General features: G+C 41.2%; 1 protein-coding gene across 4 annotated transcripts in view; it reads left to right on the top strand.

The window, feature by feature from the left end:
• Nucleotides 1–465: 465 nt before the first annotated feature.
• Nucleotides 466–22,775, top strand: part of rbm20 (RNA binding motif protein 20) — a 58,018-nt gene continuing 35,708 nt past the window's right edge. For 2 of the 4 annotated variants that reach the window (XM_044114555.1, XM_044114557.1), the window contains exon 1: nucleotides 7,804–8,215. In XM_044114555.1, the coding sequence (XP_043970490.1) occupies nucleotides 8,154–8,215 (62 nt within the window). In that variant the 5' untranslated portion in view covers nucleotides 7,804–8,153. Of the gene's footprint in view, nucleotides 547–7,803; nucleotides 8,216–22,775 lie in introns of those variants that run through there. The other 2 variants (XM_044114556.1, XM_044114560.1) reach the window with 2 other exon arrangements.

The following is a 22,775-nucleotide window of genomic DNA, read 5'->3' on the forward strand; positions in this document are numbered from 1 at the left end:
TTGCAAATATAAAATGTTTAATTTCCCCATAAGTGCAGTTTTATTATTATCTATTCAGACTGATAGAGAAAAAACATGAGGGGCCGGTCAGGACAAAAATTATGTTTTGTCTTACACACTACTAAAGACTCAAACACACACACACACACAAAATATTAAAATTTCACATACATACTATTAAAATGTTGCACACTCGCATACAATTTTTCTCTCTCAGGAAACCAGAAACCGTCAAAAAACACATCAGCAGAAGTTAATTTTATTGCAGTAACCAAGCAGCCATATCTACCATGATTGACACCTGTGCAGGATATTTGATACTGATGGTGAACCAGTGTCAAAGTTTGTATCCATATCCACGGCATACCTGCCACGTTTTGGATTTGAGAAAGCTGAGACCAACTAATACTGGATATAATATGGGAGCATGGCGCATGTTCTGGTACGCCGTTTTTTTACCCGTACAAAGTGGTAGTTTCCCGGCCAAAACGGGCATGGACAGGAAATGACGGCGACACACTCCCAGCTCTACCAGTACAACCTCAGGTACGTTTCGGCTCTATTTGCCTTTATTTGACAGTAACGAGTTTAACCTGTGTACGGGGCGCGCGCTCTAAGCTCTGCGCCACGCGACGCTCCTAAACACAGAGCATTGGTCGGAAACGTTCAAGAGAACCAATTAATTCACTGTAGCTTTGTCAACCGGACCAAGACTGAAATTCAGTCAGAATTCTGGCAGCAACTTGTCGATATGGTAAGAAATATAAACATTTCAAACTTTCCCCGCCATTTCTGAGCCCTCGCTGACCTACAGAGCTCTGGATGTTGACATGGATTGAAAGGGTGATCCTCGGCTGTAAACTCCCTGTTGCACTTTTATTTTGATATCAGAATGTTAAGCACAGTAATGAATAGATAATGCCAAACCATAATCAAGATGCTAATCGTCGGAGCGGCATAAAACTGTTCCGCTTTAAGCAGCGGCGAGTTAATTTGTTGTCTAGCAGGTGCTGATTAATGACCGAAGAGGAGGGGGAGGCGTGTGAAAGGTCTGGCTCTTTTCTTGCACTCCATGGTGGCCCATCTGTGTCGCAGGCCTGAAACGCTAGCTGATTATATTTTTATTCCCCATCAGATCGTTCCCAGAACCATCTGTCTGCTTTAAGGCTCTGTCAGCCGATCAGAGAAGGTCTGTCCTCCTCCGTCTGGCTGTTTGTCCACAACACAGAGATGAGACAGCGATTACAGTTTCCTGGCAGATTTGCGATTTTAAAAAAGCTTGATCTGCAGATTCTGATTTTGACTGATACTGATGGTTTTCATCTCAAATGTTTCTAAATATAGCAAAGAGAGGACAGCGGTATAGGCTACTTGTAGACTTTTCACATGTAAGGTATCAGGCAATCACCAATCTCCCAAAATTAAGGAAATTGGGGCTATTGACCTGTCAATGACCCCTACTTACTTAATTGCATTTTAATTACATATTATTGCAATGTATTGCTCCTTTTTCTAATTTAATGGTAATTATCACAAGAGTAATTTAATATTTTTCATATTGCCCCTGGCTTCCTACACCTTTAGCATCTTGGGTAGTGTAATCTGTGCCAGGCGTGAATGACTTTATAGCTCTGTCATAAAGAAGGCATTACAATTGTTGCATTACCAACAGTCCAATATTTAGTTGCAATATTAACATTGTGCACACTGATATTGCAGTGATGATGCAGCATACTGAGAATCTAACATTCAGCATCAAACTTCTAATGATTTTTTCAAAGCATCTTGAATTGCCTGGATTAGAGGATTTAGAGTGCATTCACACCAGCCCTGTTTGGTTCGCTTCAATCCAACTCTAGCTGCCTGAAGGTTCAGTTCATTGGTGCAAGGTGTGAATGTGAAATCGAACTCTGATGTGAACCGAAAAAAATAAGGTGAACTCTGGATCGCCTACAAGCTTAAGTCTTGGTTTGGTTCAAGAGAAGTCTGGTGCAAAGTCTGGAGACGGCTCCCAAAGCAGAAAGTATTACAGTGCTGGGCATTCTGGGTAAATACAACCAAAACAAATGTGGCGCTAGTGGAAGAAATGGCTCATAGTCTTTAACAAAGGCAAAAGAGAAACCATCCAGCTGTTTTTGTTTACATTTTGTAAAGAAGAAATTGGGTTTATCTCTTCTTCTGAGGTTTTTGTGTCATTTTCTGCAGTAGTTCTTGGTGCAGCGCCACCACAAGTGAGGAGGGGGACAGGTTTTCCAAATGGTTTGGTTCATTTGACGTAGTCCAGTGTGAAATAACCTCACCCACTGAAAATGTAACACAGGCCCCAATTTGGTCCCCAATCAAACTGAGTCTACCAGACTGTGAACCGAAGTAAAAAATAAAAAAATAAAAAATAGCACTGTTAACAAGATCTGCCATCAATATGTTGGTTGACACTTCCTTTTGGGGAAAATGCTTTATGGCTTTATTCATATAGAACATGAAAAATTATAGTGTTGCCAATGTGATAAAGAGTTTTGATGTTTTCCCCCATCCACATAAAGCACTACTAAGAAATTTAAATTTAAAATTTGAGCAATATAAGATCATTTTTATTTAAGTTAACCATTTAACGTTTATCTAATTAAATATTTCTTGCAAGAATTTTTTATTTGATTTCCAGTTTACTTTTAACAAATTAGTTCAAAAAGTTGTCAAACTTGACTTTCGGAAACATCATCCTCCTCCCATCCTGTACAGCAATTTTTGAGTCAAGTGTTTTGACACTAAAGTAATTATTATTATCGCAAATTAAAAACAAAAGAGGGATTTTATATACATTCTCTTTCCTGGCATTTACTTTAGACAATTTAACAACAACAAGCTGTTTATTGTTTTTCACCAGACCCCTCACTGCGTTATTGGTTTCTGGTGTTTGGACTCTTTGGCTGCGTAAAATGTGAGCGTGTTAACAAACTGATCTCAGCTGTTTAGCGCTTCCCCACAGGGGGCCTGCTGCTGCTGGTGTCGGTGTCGTTTGGGTCTATAAAATGTCCCGGAGATCATAAACTCACTTCTACTTTGGGCTTCTGAAAATGATAGCGGCATAAAGTCCGCTATATGATTGGACGGAGGCGACTCGGCGCGGTTGTGTGTTAATTTTAGACCATCAATAAAATAATGTAGCACCGTTCCTGCTGCGAAGGCTGGAATTTAAAGGCGGTGGTTGTCTTTGTCGGCTCCTTTTTTTTCCTTTTTTTTTTTAAATACATGGTCTGTGAGATCAGATGTTATATCGGTGCTCGGCCAAATTGTCAAAGTCTGGCCCGTGTGTATGAACTGTGAGGTTTCAAATCTTGCTCCTGGGTGTAACGTGGATGAGTTCGGAGGATGCTTTGCTTACAATAACTCTGAGAACCCGAAGTTTAGACGCAGACTGGCAACTGAATAATGCCAATGTTGGGCTCAGCGAAGTTAAAAATCTCACATACAACCTCAAATATGCACCTTCACTGATGTTTTGTTAAATGTTCAGTAGCAAGTTAGTTCTCATCCACTCTTGTTTTGAGGCCTTCTTGCATAATACTGGCAGGATACTTGGTTACACCACTGCCAAGTAATTAGTTGTTTCCATAGGAAGGTAACTCACCAGCAAAGCACACCTCTGGAACAAATAGTTCCCCTCCAAAGCTGCTGTTGGCAGCATATGAATATGCTCCTTTATTTATTAATAGCAAGGCCTTCAAGAAAATATTTGCTCTGTTCCTGCCCCCCCCCCCCCGTGAAGTGTGTACTCAGTCGAATGCACAGGTTACAAGCGTGCAAAATTTGGAGAATTGGGGCAGTACAAGTTGCGCGTCGTAACTGTGACGTCCAAATTGGCGGGACCGTTCATTGTTTTGGCATTTGGTACCACTAGAAATGACAGTACAACAGTAGGATTTTAAATGTACACAATAGAGATTTTTGCTATCTACAGTCATTGCAAGGAACTCAGATGTCCAAATGTGTTTTGTTCACACATGTACAGTACAGTGAAAACTTATTTCAGTACTTTAAATTTGAAAATTAATATTTTTCGCAACAGAGACGGCTTGCTCGGTGAACGTCTCTATTCCTGTATTTTAATTCAAAACGTCACATGGAGCAAGGAGTGCGCTGTACTGACGTGTTCCACCCAGATTCTTTTTGGAAGGGATCGTCTCAAATAACCAAGAAAACAAGTTTATTAAATGTATTAAAGCAAATAAGAAATAATCGGGGGGGGGTTTTTATCTTTTTATTTTTATTTTTATTTTTTTGCTGGCACATAAACTTGACACATTCCATATTTTCTGCTTTTGGACAATAAACTCTAAAAGATTGCAACCAGTAATTGTCTTGTAAGAGAAGACATTTTGTCAGGCTTAAAATGTAAGTGAATTAATCTGAATTCACTTAATCTGTAGGTTAACTTCGCTGTAGCCGACTTGGCTTCACTACAAGATTTAGACAAACAGACTAGTTCTAGCAATCGGGCCGCTGGCCGGTTTTACACATGTCGGCCTTAATCCTTTTGGTAATGGAGCATTCCCCTCCTCACTCGAAGGCTCAGCTCTACGCAGGGAGACATTCTCAGCTGCAGCGGGAGAGTTTGCTGCAAACCGATCGCTTGGAAAGAGAGCTGAGTACAGATTTACTTTAGCTCAAACAGTGGTGCTCATCTGTTTCCTTTCACAGACATTGTGTTGGAATCCTAGTTAAATACAAAAATCCACTGTTGGTGAAAATCTACACATGCCAGTTTGGAGGCACGTAGAGGAAGCTGTTTCCTGCAGATGTACAAAAACCCCCATCTTTTAGTTATTTGATATGTCACCTCTTCATCGATGGAAACGTCTCTCAAGTATTTTAGATGGTTGTGTTTATAGCGCCCCCTACATTCTTTGGCACCACTGGCATAGATCTGCACAGTCTGAAAATTAATTTGTCTTTAACTGCAGAATAGCTTTTTTTTTGCTGCATTCTTGAACAGCAGCTACAATATGTGTGAGACTCTCAATATCGAGAAAAAATGGATTTCAATTTCACAATTGCTGTGTTCCCATTCAATAAAAAAATTAAATTAAAATTTGTTCAGTGTAAAGGTTTCAACGTATTTGGAGCTACATGTATCATTTGGATCTCTTATTTTAAGCATCTCACATAAACAAGTGATTCCATTGTAACAACATCTTTAAGATCTAAGAGTCTGTGACTCGGTGTCACACACTTTATCGCCGCCCCGGCTCTTTACGAGGCCTCTGGTCGCCACTCTTCATCGTCAAATTTAACTTCTCGTCACTTGGCTTTTTAACCGCAGCTGTCCACACCGAATTCGACAAATTGCATTTCAGCGTGCTCTCAGCTCACACAGTTCTCAGCTAATCTTAGGCGCGTCGGCGACTCAAGGGAAATGTGGTTTTATTTTGGCATTTTCAGAACCGCGAGAACAAATTCACTCGGGCGCTAAGAACCACATGCGAAGATCGAGCCGACACATCCGGAGGTTTTGTAGGACTTGTGTAAGCTGAGTAGGAGCACCAGGGAAGGTGTTCTCAAAAGGATTTACTAGTCAGCCCTTAACGCTTTCACTGTAGATAGATCTTTAACACTTTATTTTCACGACTCTTGGACTTTGAAGTTGTAATTTAAACGTCAATATCAAGCCTTCACGGGTGTTGTTTCAGGGGATTCGCTGCACAAACGGTTTAAATGCAACTCGTGTGCGTAACGCCGAGTTATCCAGACTGCCACCATTATAGAAACCACTTCATGCTACAGTGGTATCTGCTTTCTCGCAAAGCCAAAAATAAGCAAAGGGGGAGGATGGAGGATTGTTATGTAGGGTTGTCACATGAACGCAGGCACATGCTCACGCAATGGATAGCTGCGGCCGGTTGTCGGCAGGGACTGTTGGAGGTTCTCTTCCTCCAACTTTGCCGTTTGTTGTGTGAGGCTGCAGAATTTGAATGCTCTATTTAGACGTATGCGACGCATGTACCACGTCTGCAGTGTCAAGAGGAGATTTGTCGTTTTTGCTTTTCTCTGCTTGCCACGGCGCATGTATGAAGTAGACTTATGTAACACAAGGTTAAGCATGATTGCTCATCTTTACTTGGACATGCACAATTTATGCAGGCAATAGTAAAACCAAGCCGTCGGCACAACTTTCCATCTCTACTCTACAAAATATGACGTGTCGCAACTCAAAAACATAAGTGAAAAATACTCTACCAAATTGCATTATCGACTGAATTTGAATGAGACTGGGTTCCAATTGGAAGGTATGAAAGTGAATTTGAGTACATTTCTATGACTGAACTGGTCAGAATTTGTACTTTTGTACATGAAAAGAAATTGAATCTGAGCATGTCACTTTCAAACCTCTAAAACATTTTTTAGTAAAAGTAGTTCATTTTCCTGGAAATAGGCATGAAATCTTTCTTGCCTCCCTGAAAAGTTTTACTTAAATGCTCATTAGAAACATACCTACATTGTTGCCTTGATGATTTTATTCATGTTTGAGAAATCCTTTAATCTCCCACGGCAACCATTTGGGAGACAAGGCTCCGCCTACTTACCCAAAGTAAGTAAGTGAAGCTGCAGTTTCCCTGCTGGGCTTCCGCCTCACAGATCGACTACCCCTCTCTGCTCCTCCAGACTAGTGGCAGTAGCAGTGAGCAAACACCCGGTGGAACTGGTGAGCTCCTCATAGCAATTATCTCCCAGTTCAACGCTCCTAGGAAAGGTTGTAAACAGGATCATGGAGAAGCATTGTTGTAATGACGCCTGGGAAAAATCAGGAGCTTCTTAAAGAGACAGAGGTCAATTTCAAGGAATCAAATTTCCTTTTAATTATGTTTGATGTATGCAGCATTTTCATAGCAACTCGTATTTGGGTTTTATGCAAATGTTGACTGGATCTAAGTAATTTTAATGTAGCTGCAGATCATTATCTCCAGATTTCTCCCTCATCCTGGGTTCTTCCATCTCACACATGGATCAGAACCACACACAACGGAAAAAAAGTGGAATATAAAATCTTCAGTATAAATCAATAAAATTCTACAAGAGCGGCGAGCGTTTGATGATTATTTTGTCGTCATAATCTGTTGAAGCGACCAAAGCAATAAACTGAACCCCATAGCTAACAGCAGTGGTTTGTATATGGATTTCAAAAGGCATCTAAATGGAAACAGTACAGCAGTATCACAACACTGCTGCCAAAATCTATTTCTTGTCCAGTCAAAATAAACATTTACCGACCCAAGTCCCTCATGGACCCTCCTCTACGCCACACACACACACCCCGTGTCCTCTCTGTGTTGTGCATTAGGAGGTGCTTATGGGTTCCCGCTTTGTGTATTCCGTCAGTAATGCTGACCTATTATCAGTTCTGCCCTACAATGCTGTTTGGGTCATAGTTGTGATCCCTCAGGCCGGTCGGGCCATTACAAAATGTGAATAATCTGACACTGGGTTCCAGGGCAGGGAACTGGAAACCTCCCATGATTCAGCAACCAAATTGATCCCGACACGGCCGAGTGACTGATGGCATTCCCAGAAGCCTGGCGCATCCCTTCGCCGGCCGCCCTCTGCCAGGCTGCGTGTGGGATCGCCGAGGTGATAATTAGCGGTGGCTGCAGGGACTTTCTTGTCCCTGTTGTTGTGCTGCATGGAGCAGGGACTCCCAGTTGGTCTCTGATAACTCAGCCTGCCCCTTCTCGACCTCCCCCTCCATTCGCCATCCCCCTGAGCCCACCTCCCTGTTATTTCCTCTTCACTCAGTCAACCATTAGTTTGCCCCTTGAAGAGGAACTACTCTCACTTGCCAAACTTCTTAAGAACACGTTGAGTGAGGAAAAGTGTGGCACGTTCTTTGCTAAAGGGGCAGACGTGAAGGGGGACTCTGCTGCTTCTTCGCAGCTGTCGATCAGACGTAGCCGAGGTCTCTGTGTCCGTCTCCTCCCAGCTACTGACATCTGTCCGTCCACAGAGGAAAAGGCTAAACGGAGCAGGCCGGAGGAAGCGGCCTCGACCGGATTTGCTGCGTTTGGGTCGTGGAAGGTCTTCTGCAGCGAGTTTGAGGCGAAAAGGCTGCAGGTGGTGCTACAGAGTCCGCCGTGGGACAAGAAGCATCGACGGTGGTAAAAATGCTGGGAAAAGGGCATGGCGGTGGCGCGTATGTCCCTGAGATGAACGAAGCGCTGCAGAGGTAAGAGGAAATTACATCAACCTAAAAACAGGAAGGTCTCAGAATGTCTGCATGAAAGAAGAAAAATTTACTTAAATTTTTGTCCCGAAAGTCGGGAGTTTCCTCCTCTTTTCAAACTGGACGAGGAATTTTACAAGTTGAGCAAAAGACTTAATATTTGGTCCTAACTGGGTATTTATTTATTTATTTATTTATTTTTTACCAAACAGTAACTATAAAACCTTCCTTTGGCATTCATCAAGTCAAACTTTCTCTTTAAGAAAAATTTTAAAATTTAAGACAGAATTGAAGAAATCTCATAAAATTGCAGAAGCTTCTTTTACATGCATCTGTTTGTAAAAAGAAAACAAGAATTGCAGTTTTTTTAAAAGCAAGAAATACTTTTCTGCACCTACATTTTCCTCTAAGCCAAACAGAGTTTGTAAATAAATGGGCAAATTTTAAGTTGCTAGACAACGCTAAAATATTAAGTCTTCATTAGAAAGAAGTTAAAATTTTTTGTGAAACCCCCACTCTTCTTTTTTCTTTAGATGTAATTATATTTTCCTGACTGAAATGACTGCTCTGATTCCTCAATTAAAACTTAGGGAACATTTTGAGTAAAAAGTGTCTTAGGCAAACTGTAGTTGTAGAAATCGTTTAGTTCATCCGCACTGCTAAAATCCACCAGATTATTCTAGAAATGGAGTCCAAATCCACATTTAGCAAACCTGCGTTGCATTTGTTTTGTATTTGGCTTTTTCATATTTATTCTGGGAGCTTCTGCAGTTCAAAACAGCAAATACTGGTGCAATAAACCTCAAGTTGGCAGCGTTTCACAGAGCCTCGATCACCAAACATGAGGTTTTCAGGCGTTTTTTTGTTTGTTTTTTTTGCCGGTTGCCAAGCGGTACCTACTAATACAAAAAAAATCTCCTGCTTTCATGTGGGAATTTGTGAGATTTTTCTCAGTTTCTTCCCAATAGAATCTCTAAAAAGCTAATTCAGGATGTGCAATCAATACTAAATATGTAAAAGAAGAAAAATAAAACCTTGTTAGATTTATGGTGCACTTCCTAGAACCAAAGTAAATTATTTAATTTCTTTAATTTTAGAAGCTCTGTGTTGGTTTAAGACTTTTATCGCTCTCTCCATCCTGAGAGAGCGATAAAAAAAAAAAAGAGAGTTCCTTGAACGTCTTACTTAGGATGACCTTATGTAAAACACATTAAATTAAGATTCTTGGACAAAGACATGAACAACTTCCCCCCCAAAAAAATAAGATTAAAGAGATTACCTGAAGTCAAGTGTACACATTAAATCACTAGAGTATAATAAAAAAGGTAAATATTAAAATCTCTGAATATTATGGAAAAAAATAGAAATATGCACCTTTTTTTACTTTCTGAACACCTGTCGGTCTTCGCTGCTATATAATGTAATATTTACTGTGAAGATTCTCAGAAAATCAAAATTCATGCTCCAAAACATTTTGCACACGTTACAATTCATTCAAGTCCAAACAGAAAGCCGACGGGCAGCCAGATTTTCCGCCTGCCCGACTTTGACCAGTAGAGACGTATTTTTCCGCTGCTCATGTCGAGCGACGGCTGCGGCTTTAGCAGCTCTGTACGTTGTTTTGTTTAGTGTCTCAGATGTAACAGCTACAGGGACGGTTAGGTCCTCGTTTCGTCTTTGGTTTGGTGCTGATGTGTCTGAGTTGTTTGTGGCAGCAGGATTAGTGAAGCATGATCAACATGTTTGGGCACATCTTTTTCCCATTAGTGCTCGTACCTCCGCTTGCTTCGCTCGTCTTACCTCTCCGTCTCAGCTGCCGGCCGTATATCACTGAGACACGGCGAGTTTGGCCAAATTTTACCTGCACTGACCCTGCAGGCCTTTCTCATTGCACTGCCACAAGAAGGTTTTCTGTCTAATTCACTCAATTTCTCGCTTTGTGTTTTATTAGTTAATTTTTTGTTTTTGTATTTTTGTCTTGCTTTTGTGCAGGGTTACGTTTCAAGTTATGCATGACTGCTTTGCTAAGATGTATTTTCTTTTTGGGGGCTAATTAGTTTTTTGTGTGTAGCTTTCTAAAAGAATCTGAACTTTTGTGTCTCGATTCACAGGGTTTACTTTGGGACATTTAGCATCACATATCAGCTGTCGAGCCTTGCACCAGAATCAAATTAGCTGGGCTTCCATTACATAAGTGTGCAAAATGTTGTCGATATTCTACTGGTGTTAAAAAAACAACACAATTTCACAACTGCGGTGTTTCCGTTAAGTAAGAAAAGCGATTCTAATCACATGTGACGTGAATACGTTTGTTAATGCATTAAACCATTAAGAAATGTTCTGTGCCATCATCCTCCTTCCACTTCCTGTCGTCTTCTTCATTTTCGCCGCCAGTGGCATCAACCAGACCGTTTGTCACGTGACTCGTACGATGCAGGAAAAGTGCTTCTATTGCAGTTTTGCAGAATGCACTGATTTCAGTTCTAATTTTGATGTACGGGGTTTCAATAAAGACACAGTAAAGTCAGGATGGAGTTCTTAAATCCACGCTGATCCTGGGACTGGATGTCACCAGAGGAGGTGATTGATTCACCTGAACTCAGAGGAATCACACTTTTACTGTTGGGCCGTCTGCAAGTAACCTTCAAGTCTCTCAGCCTCCACCTTTAGCAAGTGTTCATTGCTGTGTTGACACATGGCAGCAACTGTGGATAATCCCAATGTTAAACGGCTGACAGTTGCGTGGCACAAGGTGGGGCCGTCTGTGGCCTGGTCTCGTTCAGGTTGGGCTTCTCTTTCAGTCGGGGGATAAACCGCAGCAGCCAGAGACGTCAGCTCAGTGGCCTCCGTATGAACTTAACCATGAAAACCACGGATGAATAGGAAGTCTGTGACAAAAAGCATTACGTTTTGCCAAATGCTACTTTTTTTTTCTTATGACATGCAATAATCATCCCCACACTTGCTCTGCTTCGCTGTTTCTAGCATGATTTAAAGGAAAAGTTCTTGTTTTGACCTTTTCCCCCTAACATTCAGCGTTACATTAACATTAAGCTCATTAATAAAACAACGGCTTGTTTAACAATGATAAACACGTTACATCATTTCCTTTGTACCTATCGGACTACGCGGCAGAAAAACATGATGGATTTATCTTTGGGGATTTTTTTGCTCTTCCAAGACAGAAAAAGGTGAAATATGAAGTTAAAATGTTAAGGAAAAAACTATACAATTGGTTTTGTGATTTCCATCAAAAAATATTGGCAACAGATTTCCCAGCAGGGTTGGTTTGCGTTAGGATGCTGATTAAAAGCATTCGCACGCAGAATGTTTGAACACTAAGAGCTTTTTAAGTGTGATTTGCTTTTTCACAAAATAGATGGCAATCAATACGTTTTTATTCTCATCGTTTCTCTGAGTGCAACCAAAAATACTCGTCCCTCAGTTTGCTGTTTCTCCAATTAACTCGTCTATACTGTTATTAATCGAATAGTACAATCACATATTTTATGATTTTATGAACACATTTAATCTCTTCTGTTGAACTTCCTCTGAATGTTTCTTATTCTGGGAGCACAATCAAGATTTTTTTATGATTAGAGATGGACAGAAAAGAGCAAGCTTCAGCTTCTTTATGCCCCCACATTGACACAAAAACACAGTAGTGACAAAGGAGAGCCTTCACAGTCACCATGTGTGTCTATTTACCGATGAGATTAACACCTTACTTTGACTGCACACCGTTTAATCCTGATATTGTCAACAGTTTCAGGATTCGCTTCCAAGGCCTCTGTTAACGAAACCGTCAGCTGGCATGAAGGTCCTCCGTAACAAAGCTGTATTTATATACTGAGTGAATATGTTTAATTAATCACATTTTTTCCGAAGCAGTCAGAAACACAACATCCACAAGTGTTTTTTTTTCTTTTTCTCCCCACTAGGGGGTCTTTTTGTGGGCTCTAGTGTCCCTTATTTGACAGTAGGCTGACAGGAAAGGGGGAAGGAGAGGGAGGAAGACATGTGGGTCCGGGAATCGAACCCTCGACGGCCGCGTCAAGGACTGAAGGCCTCCAAATGTGGGTCACGCTATCCCCTACGCCACCACAGCACGCCCATCAAGTGTATTTTAAGTGTAACTCCGGTTTGGACGTCTTTTTTGAGACCACAGAACCAGTGCCTGAACCAGAATTACAAAGAGCAATAATCATGTTGATGGCGCTGCTGGAGTAGAGGATGATCAGATTCTTTGCTGCACTTTAACTCAAAATGTACAGTGAGCAGGCATCTTGTTTTATTTATGACTTATTCAGCAGAAGTCGCTGCTTAGATTAAGCTTTTCCCAATCAGAAAGTTAAGTGAGTGAATACCTAAATATACTTTAAATACTTTAAAATAAGAGTCTGCATTTCAGCTGTTTTATACAGTGGCTTGTAAAAGTACTCACACACTTTGAAGTTTTCCATATTTTGTCACATTACAACCACAAACATAAATGGATTTAATTGTAAGTTAATGTGAAAGACCAACACAAAGGGAAGTAGGAAGAAAACCATACATGATTCAAAACGTTTTTTACAAATTAAAAAAGCTGAAAAGTGCAATGTGCAAAAGTGTTCAGCCGCCTTTTCTCTGAGTGCCTTCAGAAGTTGCCAGATGGCTGCTAATGAGTCGAGCTGTGTGTAATCTAATCTCAGTACAAATCCAGCTGCTCTGTGACGTCTCAGAGATTAAGAGGAAACAGCTTCATGAAGTCCAAGGAACCCAGCAGACAGGTCAGGGAGAAAGTTATGGACAAGTTTAAAGCAAGCTGAGGCTAGAAAAGATTTCCTGAGCTTTGAGCACCTCGCTGTTCAATCCATCATCTGGAAATGGAAATAGTATGGAACAAATGTAAACCCACTAAGACGAGGCCGTCCACCTAAACTTACAAGCTGAACAAGGAGAGCTCTGATCTCAAAGCATAGTGACCATAGTGACTCCGGACCGGATGCAGAGATCCAGAGCTCAAATATTAGTCGTGCACAGCACTAATGTGGTCTTGATGGAAGAGGGGAAAGAAGACAGTCATTTTTAGAAGAAAGAGTAAGAAGGCCCGTTTACAGTTTGCCAGAAGCCATGATGGAGACACAACAACCATGTGGAAGAAAGAGCTGTGGTCAGACGAGACCAAGACTGAACTTTTTGACCAAAATCCAAAACGCTGCGCATCACTCTGAGCACTCCATCCACAAATTCCAACAAAATATATTTGCTTTATCTTGTTTTTGTTTTTAATGTGACAAAATATGCTAAGGTTCAAGGGATATTAGTACTCTTGCAAGCCACTGCACCTAATTCACCCTCCCTGACACGCGTGGTTTTGCAGTAACCACCTTTTGCCTCGAATCTGAAATGTCAATTCTGACCAATCAAAGATGGTCGCTACCGTCATGTTCTGGCGTTTTATCATACAGAATTTAAGTCCACAGATTGACTTTTACATGACGCAAGTAGCTGGTCTTCAATTGATTTTTAGTACTAGTACATCTAGAAAGATTTTGTAATGTTGCATAAGAAATATTATGTGCAATATTTCTTGCCAGTCTTCTCAGACAGTGAAACCTATGTAGAATCATCACACATAAAGTATATTCCAATCCTTTGTTTGTTGTAATTTTGATAATTATGGCCTACACATAATGAAAACCCAAATTTCAGTGTCTCAGAGAATTAAAATATTATGAAAAGCATCAGTATTGAAAACTCATGGTGTTGCACCTTAATCATGGTGTTTTGAGCTAATGAACTCAAAACACGTACAGAGGTTTCTTAAGCGGTCTCTCTCTCTCTCTCTGGGTCAGTAGGCTACACCATCATGCTGAAGACTGCTGGTTGGGCAAAAGTCCAGAAGACAGTCATAGACACCCGACACAGGGAGGGGAAGTCACAAAAGCTCATTGCTCAGGACCCTGGTTGTTAATAGAGTGCTGTATCCAAGCATGTTAACAAAAAGCAAGGAAGGAAGAAGAGCAGTAGGAAAAGGAAGAACTGCAGCCTTGAGAGGATTGTCAAGGAAAACCCAATGCAGAGGAACTACTATGCAGACGAGGCTAAATGTCTCTTTCCCCAAACCAGAGACTGTTGCGCAATAGCTTTCAGATGAAAGTAAATCGAATTTCTTTAATTTGTAAATTAAGGTTCCAGACTCTGGAGGAAGAGTGGAGAGGCACAGACTACACGTTACTTTAAGCTCAGTGTGAAGTTTCCACATCGTCTGCTGGCGTTGGTCCATTGTTTTCTAAAATCCACAGTCAACGTAACCATCTACCAGGAAATTCTAGAGCGCTCTAAACCCGCCCCCCTCTGCTAACAAGAAATATGGAGATGCTGATTTTATTTTCCTGGCACCTCCCCACTGCCAAAGGTACCAAAAGCTGCTTCAGAGACCCTGGTGTTCCTGTTCTTGATTGGTCAGCAAATTCCTTAAACCCTACAGAAAATCTATGGGCTGTTGACAAGACGAAGACGTGAGACTCCAGGCCCAACAAGAGAGATGATCTGAAGGCAGCTATAAAAGCAACCTGGGCTTCCATTACACCTAGCAGTACCACATACATATCGCCACGATGCCACAGCACATTCACGCAGTAATTCATGCTAAACTAGGCCCAACCAAGTATTGAGTGCATAGGAATGAACATACTCTTCAGAGGCCTGACGTTTGTGCCTGAAACATCTGTTATTGATCGGTCTAATGTCTGAGACACTCAACTTTGGGTTTTCTTTACCTAATAACAGAAATGTGCTGTTGACACCCCAGTTAATTATAAAACAAGCTGTAGTGACTCAGCAGCATCAAATAAGAACAACACTGAGAGAGATATCAGCGATTCTTGGCTTCAGCTCTGGCTGGACCCCAAGCAGCGTTGTGCCAGCGTTGCTGCTTTCTTTGCTAGCTTTGTAAAAGGCTCAGGGTTCTTCTCCCTGACCTTGAACTCATTTGACAGATTTAAAAAGCAAGTCGTCGTGGGTGCAAATGACAAAAAGGGAGGAAAAGTTTAGAAGTAGCCCACTTCTATTTTTGTTTCAGTTGTTTAATTACGTGTGGACTCTTTGCTTGAAGGCAGTACAATTAACCCCCCTGCTTGACGTCATGAGTCATAAGTGAGTCAGGTGCTTGTTACAGGACTGTCAGCATTGCTGCTGCTGCTGCTGAGCTCTTTTCAAGGTAAACACGAATAGGAGGACTCCACATTGAAATCTGCCATTTTACTGTTATTTGTTTGAGATAAAGACGGCGAAGAGGGAGGACTGCAAGCTGATGTTGCAGCGTTTCTTTTCATATTTCAGGGACTAACTTTTTTTGCTCTCCCAGAATAACTCAAGGGTTCCTTCTAAACATGGAGAGATGTTGCATAATTTTCTAGTTCTTGAAGCACATTGTCGCCTTTTGTTAGGGTGTTTAAAAATCTTGCTTATGGCGTTTATCGTTTGCGTTAAAACTAAAACAAAGTGCCGTGTAAACCCCTTTGTAGATTAATTACAAATGCACATCTCCACCATTGCGTGTCAGTGTGAGCGTGCATTTGAACAAGGTCATGCGTCACACACACACAGATCAATATGTGACGCATGTGACCAATGAACTTGCAGTATGTACTGAATGCATGTTGCCCCAAAGGTGTGACAGTAGGAGGGTATGGGTTTCTAGATAACACGCTCTTCCAATCACCCCCCTGTTTCAAGTCCCTCTGGGAAGCTGGCACCAACAGCTGAGCCTGGGGAAGGTGGGGCTGGTGGGGGACTGGAGCACGTTTTCCAATCTAAAAAGCATTTTCCTTTCTCACACAACTTGAAAATATTGAGCAAAGTGCAGGAATTCAAACTTACAGTTCTTCAATCAGAAAAGTATTCAACGTATTTGCATTTGCTTTTGCAAAAAGTGACACAAGAGATTTAGATATCTTGCTTTGTGACAAGTGACGGATGGTTCCTCCCTTTTTCATTTACTTTTAGATGTATTGTCATTCTCTTTCTTTAGGGTTTTTTACACCAGATATACCCATCGACTAGGTTTGATTTGGATCCAAAGTTGCAACATTTGTAATATTTTCAGCTGGTGCAGTACATTTGTAACATTTTCAACATATCAAGTCTTTTGAAAAACTTGTTCCTCCCCCTCACCTGTGGTGGCGCTGCACCAAGAACCACTTAACGACGGGAAGACCTCTGAAGAAGACATGAGAGCAACTTTCTTTGTCACGAAATGTAAACAAAAATGGTTCAGCGACAGACTTTAGCACTTGTAGGATTTCTCTTTAGCTTTTGGTAAAAGACCACGAGCCATTTCACCCGGGAGCGCTAGACTCTTGTGTTTGTTTTGGTTGCATTTACCCAGAATGCCCTGAACTTTAGTTCACTTCCTGCTTTTGGGATGGTCTCTGGTCCGCTATTCATTTGATTTCAGTTCAGCTGAACCGAGAGCTAGGTTTTCAGGCTGACCAGGATAAAATGTTTTTGGTCCGCATCAGTAGATTGTGCATTCCCACCTCCTGAAACGAACCGGACTGAGCAGGACTGGAAATCTATCTTCTAAAAATTTATCTTTCTATCTATCTTGTGGGGCTGTAAAGCACGATTACTTTTGAAACATGTTTGTATAACTGTGTATATAACGAGAAGCTGGGATATATATGGCAGCATTTAGACCCAGTTGCTTTTTTACTCTTTCTTTAATTCTCATCTGTGAGAAGCGGGAACACCAGGCTGTTCTCCGTCTGGTACATGCCGCTCTGCGTAGAGAGCCAGGTGGGTGATGTATAAATTATCAGAGCTGCCACATCTCCAGCTCATCCCCCTTGTCTGACTGGCGCTGCTCACACCTAAAATGGGTGTTAAAATCGGGAGGTGTGGGGAGGGTTGGAGTTTCGGTTAGAGCTGATGTATAACTTGACAACTCAGCAATTGTAACGGAGTCTGCAGCGGCGGTAATGGATAGCAATGTGTGATATTCAGAGTGCAGTAGTGGAGCTCGATTGTGCGATGCGCCTCTGCCAAGCAGAGGAAGCAGCAGCACAGCTGACAGTTTGAGGGCTTATTGACAGCTGGGAACCGTCTGCTTCATGGCCAATGTCAAGATAAATGAAGGTTGTGGCTACTGTGTGGAAAGGTGGACGCATGGTGCCACATTTTTTTTGCGTCCCTTTTTACAAACACGCTATACTGTAAAAAGCATGTTTCTGGTAATGTATGAGTTGAAGAGCTTTTCTGTAATATGATACAGTGACATTTAGAGTTACTCAAAACTTACACGGCTGTTAAAAATATTTGCTCCCTCACAAATTCACACCCTCAAATGTTCAGGTGGAGCCCATGAGCAAAGTAGATGAAAAAGAACCTGGACCTAAATGTGAAATAGTTTGAAGCCCCTGAGGCTTTTGTTGTTGCTTTTTCCTATGAACCATTGAGAGGTGAATGGTTTGGCTTGAGATCAGGATCCCGCTCTAAAACCCAAGTGCACTTGAGCTTAAGATCACAAACAGATGGTCAGAAAAAGCGACATTTATCTTGATGAGGCGAAGCAGCCCCAGACCATCACACTCTCACCACCATGTTTCGCTGCAGGTTTTTATTTTCTGAACTACTGTTAGTTTTAACCCAGATTTGACGAGATGCATGCTTTCTAAGAAGCTCCACTTCGGTCTCTTCTGGCCGCAGGACGTTTTCCCAGTTGTCCAGGTGAAGACCAGGATGTATTTTTTTTTTTTTTTGGCAATTGTGTTCAGTTTGGGAAGCTTTAACAGGAACTCTCCTATCAATCCTGTTGTTTCCCAATCTCTCTCTTATTATTGAGTCACAAACACTGACTTTATCTCAGACACCACATTGCTTTAGATGTTGTCCTTGGTTCTTTCTTTGTCTTTGCTCTCCTGGATGAGTTGTGGATGTTCTCTTGGAGTAGATTTGTATGACTGGCTATTTGTAGTGTTTTCATTGTGGATTATAACTCACTGTGGTCCCAAATTCTTGCAAATGGCTCAGTAACATTTTTCACACTGGTGTCAACATGCTGGTTTTCCATTAGTTCTTCACTTCTTTTCAGAGCATATTGTGTTTGTTTTTGCCATATTTTGTCCCACTTTGTGTTGCTCAGCAGGTTATACTGAAGAGTGCATTTGCACCAGCCCTGTTCAGTGTGCTTTAATAAAACACCAGTCCGTTTGTCTGGAAGGTCTGGTTCCTTTGGAGACGTGTGAATGCACAATTGAACTCTGATGCAGGACAAAAAAGCGAACTCTGATCCGGCTACAAACCTAGGACTCGGACTGGTCGAAATGAAGTCTGGCATGGTTCAAAACCTTATGCGAATGCAAGTGGAGAGGAAACCGCTCCAAAAGCAGGAAGTGCAGTAGCACAGGGCAGTCTGGGTAAATACATTGTAAATGTACGCGAGGTTCTAGCGTCAGCGTTAGAAATGGCTCCTGGTGTTTTACCAAAGACAAAAGAGAAATCCTTGAACCGCTTAAATCTGACACTACTTCATTTTTGTAGTGTTTACATTTCATGAAGAAGGAAGTTGGGCTCAGTGTCTTCTTCAGAGGTTTGTGGTGCAACACTGTCACTGGGGAGGGGAGTGACAGATTTTTCAAATGTTTTGGATCCTTAGACACAGTGCAGTGTGAAAGGGAACCACACCGGCTGAAAATGTCTCCTAGAATACTTCTGCTAAATGACTTCTTTGTTCTCCACAGAAAATACAATGCAGACACTAATGAGCATTAAACAATGAAGGCCGAAATACCGGCCTTCCGTATTAGAGTGATTCTGTCCCACTTAGACAACGACTACATTAACCTAAAATAATTTGAGTAGTTTTACATTCTGGCAGCAGGAGAAAACCACTAGATCTGTCTTTTAGGAAAACTTGTGCAGCTGTGTGTGCATGTGTGTGTGTGCGTGTGTGGGCGTGTGTGCGTGTGTGTGCGTGTGTGTGTGTGTGTGTGAATAAAGCTGTGATTCTTCCCCCCAATGTTCATGGTCTTGTTTGTAGAATCTCTGCTTATAACAAGCCATAGCCAATGGTGTGTTTTTATTTTCATTGTTATGCATGAAAAAAGATGGTAAAGATGGTAAAAGGAAGTTAAAGGATGTAAAATAAAATGGCTGCAAAGTCTGACTGGAGTTAAAGGTTTTAACTCCCAGATCTCAACATCTAGAACTGAGAGTGAGAAACGTGGGGGAACTTGGTGTCGTATTTCTGACGCCTCCATTCGCCTTGTGTGCTGCCAGTTTGAAGCAATCATTTTGCAGTTTGATAAATTTTTCTTTTCTCTATCTCTCTCTCCCTCTCTCCCTCTCTCCTTGTCACTCTCTTTAAAGGGGACATTCTGCATTTAAAAACAAAGACAGAGCCTTTTTGGACAAATTTGTTTCTATAATTAAATTGGGGAAAAAAAAAAAGATTCTTTTGCTATCAGCGGAAGACGTTATGGACACCAATAATGTAATTTTAAGTTCTTCTTTGACTTTTAATATTTGCTCGGTTATTTTGGTGATTGTGCTGATGTTTTTATCTGTTTGTTTTGTTTTAAAACATATAAATCTCAGTGAGGTTTTTATGTTTGTCCTTCTTTTGCCAGCTTACTAAGTCAGCCTTAGTAACAACTACAGATCACTTTCAGGCATTAACATGTGTTCAGGAATAGCAGTCGATGATATATAACGTGCACGTGCGAGAAATCCAGCAGATTACGTTGCAAATTGTTGACATTGGTGAAGATTCTGCTTTTACTAAATGAACTAAAAGACATTTTGCATCATGCACAGAAAAGCTACAAGTGTGAAAAGCGTGATTTTTGGACCACCGAATTATGCTTCTTTTGTTTTATGTTCTTTGCCTATAAAAACATTATACAAATACTTTTATATCATCCAAAAACAACCAAAGTGTTGTATGTAAAAACATTTACATGTCAGCCAAAATTCACCAGCTTATGGCATCTCTATACAAATGTGCTCCATTTATTGAATCTATATGACTACATTTGGTAAACATTTGTCTAGTTTTGAACCATTTCTATCCTTTTCTCTGGTTCACGTCCCTCACACGTGACATGTAAAGAAGTGGAGTTGAGCTCATTTGTTCATGTTGAGTTGGAGAAGATGTGCAGCATCGTTTGGTTGGTGAAGATCTCCTCTTCGGTTTGAAGCTGTCATTGTCCTGAAGAGTGGGATGCTCAAGGTTTCGTGGATATTCCTGGATTCAGCGATGAGTCATGTGAAGGTGTGTGGGCCCGTCTGTCAGCGTAAGCCTTACGCAACAGACTCTTTCTAACACTGGGTCAGGTTATGCGTCGTACCTGTGCTTATGCAACAAATCTACCGTCGTTTTATTATGATACGGTTGCCATCTTGGCTGCGGAGATTTAGGGGTTTTTTGTAGGTGATGTGTGATGTTGTGACTGAGCAGCAGCAGGAAATCCTGATTCAACATTACAATTATTCATTATGATTAAAATGTATCACCTCTCTCTAACTATGATGTGTGGTTGTTGTTTTTTTCCGCGGTAACACAAATACCAGCTAAAAGTGTTAATGACCAGAAAAGTCATTTGATTTTTTTTTATATTACTTTTTATCATTCTTATAAATACTTTCTACATTAATTTGACTTTGAAAGGCAATGGGAAAAAGCCAGTTTTAGCATTGGCAAAAATCTTTTTGTTGTAGGAATAAGAACAAGATAATGGTCTTGCAGGGTTTTCCTCAGTGTACTTTAAGCCTGGCGGGCCACCAGGTTCCACTTGTTCCCCCGCCAGGCTTAGCATTGTTAATTTATTTTAGTTTTTTTTTGATGATTGCCTTTTTTTAAAAGTCTTTATAGTTGGTGTTTAGGTATTAATCGTCCAGTCTTCCAATACTATCAAGTGATATTTTCAAATTTCCTGTCGCATATAAACATGTTTTACCTCAAAACCACGACTGACGCTCCAAGCACTGGGCTTAGCAAGTTTTCTGGGGAAAACTTGGGTCTTGCCTTTAGTTAACATTTCTGATGTGATTCTTTTTTTCAGAATAACATGAAATGGATACTAATGAGCAGGTTTAAGATGTTTTTGTCATAAGAAAGACCACTGGAAGACCTTGACATGACGAATAGGAATGATCAACAACAGTAATGCGGTGATCTAGTTTTCCAGCTCTTAGCTACATATTAGCTCATTATATTGAGAGAAGAAACTCTTAACAAAGGACCCATCACAATATTATCCTTCTCAGTGGCACAATGTCAGTGAAGCTCCAGCATCCTGTCTTGGAATCTGATTCTGTAGCAACAATAATGCCATTTTATAAATTTTTTTTTTCTTTTCATCAAAAACATCCTTCAGCGCTGGCTTCACAACTTGGATACATCATGCATGCAGCTCATGTACATTGCGTTTCTTGTAAGCAAATGTGTAAAAATATATTTTTTCTAATGTTGCACATTACATCTTTAAGTATAGAAGCGAAACAATACCATGGCATGAAAGCAAACATAATATTCTCCATCCTGAAAGAATTGGAGACTGTACATTTCACACCCTTTATCCCACTACACATGCACTATACTATACTATACTATACATAAGCTGTCACACTACATGGACCTTAGAAGACGTCCAGGAAATATTCTCCATGTTTATGTCAACCTAAGACACAATTTTAGATATTCCAAGAACCAGAACCAGCGTGACTGCACCGCGACAGTAAATAAGATGACTCTCTGCACTTCAAGATGTAATTTCCTATGTGATGGCAGAAACAATAACCTGCTATTCCTGGCTCCTGCTATCAGCCACTCCACCAACGCCATCGTCAGGTGTCGGGGATGGATGAGGAAGATGACGTCCACGTGGGTGGGAGAGGGAAACAAAACAATGAGGGTGAATCACACAAAGTAGCAATGCAGTGCTGACACAGATGCACAAACAGGAGGAACCTCTAGGCCAAGGCAGACGTGTGTGTTTGGTTAGAGAAGAGATTAGGAATCAGAGACAACAAGGAAGCCTAAAATAACCAGCGTGTTGACGACGGAGGACCTGGAGGGCTCCTGTTTGTCATCAGCAGGTTAAAATCCATTCCAAAGAGTTTCCTGACAAATTAACTCCCTCCCAATCGATTGCACCGCAGGGAGACCGGGCGTGGGAGGGGACTGCGGTCTTGACAGGCCACTTCCTGATTGTAAGTGTGCAGGTGCTGCCATCCACAACAGGGTTTTAATCGTGTCCCTTGCGCCTGTGGGTTTAGTTGGGCTGTAACTTCCAGCGTGACAAACAAAGAGCTCAGCACTGAGAAAAGTTACATTGCAGGCGTGTTTTCACGTGTGGGTCTGTTAGAGCTCAGGGACAGCTGTCAGTGACTCGTCATCGCACAGTTAGGAGGGCAGCAACCTTCCCGGCAAAAAAGCAGCCTTCACCAGGCTGAAGATAAAACAGCCACTCTGAATGTCCATAAAAGTTGATATTCAAAGAATAAGGCCAATCAGTCACTGAGAGAGGATGCAGCTCAGAGATCCACATGGTCTTTAAGTTAAAAGACGACG

This window comes from Gambusia affinis, linkage group LG04 (genome assembly GCF_019740435.1).
Source record: "Gambusia affinis linkage group LG04, SWU_Gaff_1.0, whole genome shotgun sequence".
Lineage (NCBI taxonomy): Eukaryota > Metazoa > Chordata > Actinopteri > Cyprinodontiformes > Poeciliidae > Gambusia > Gambusia affinis.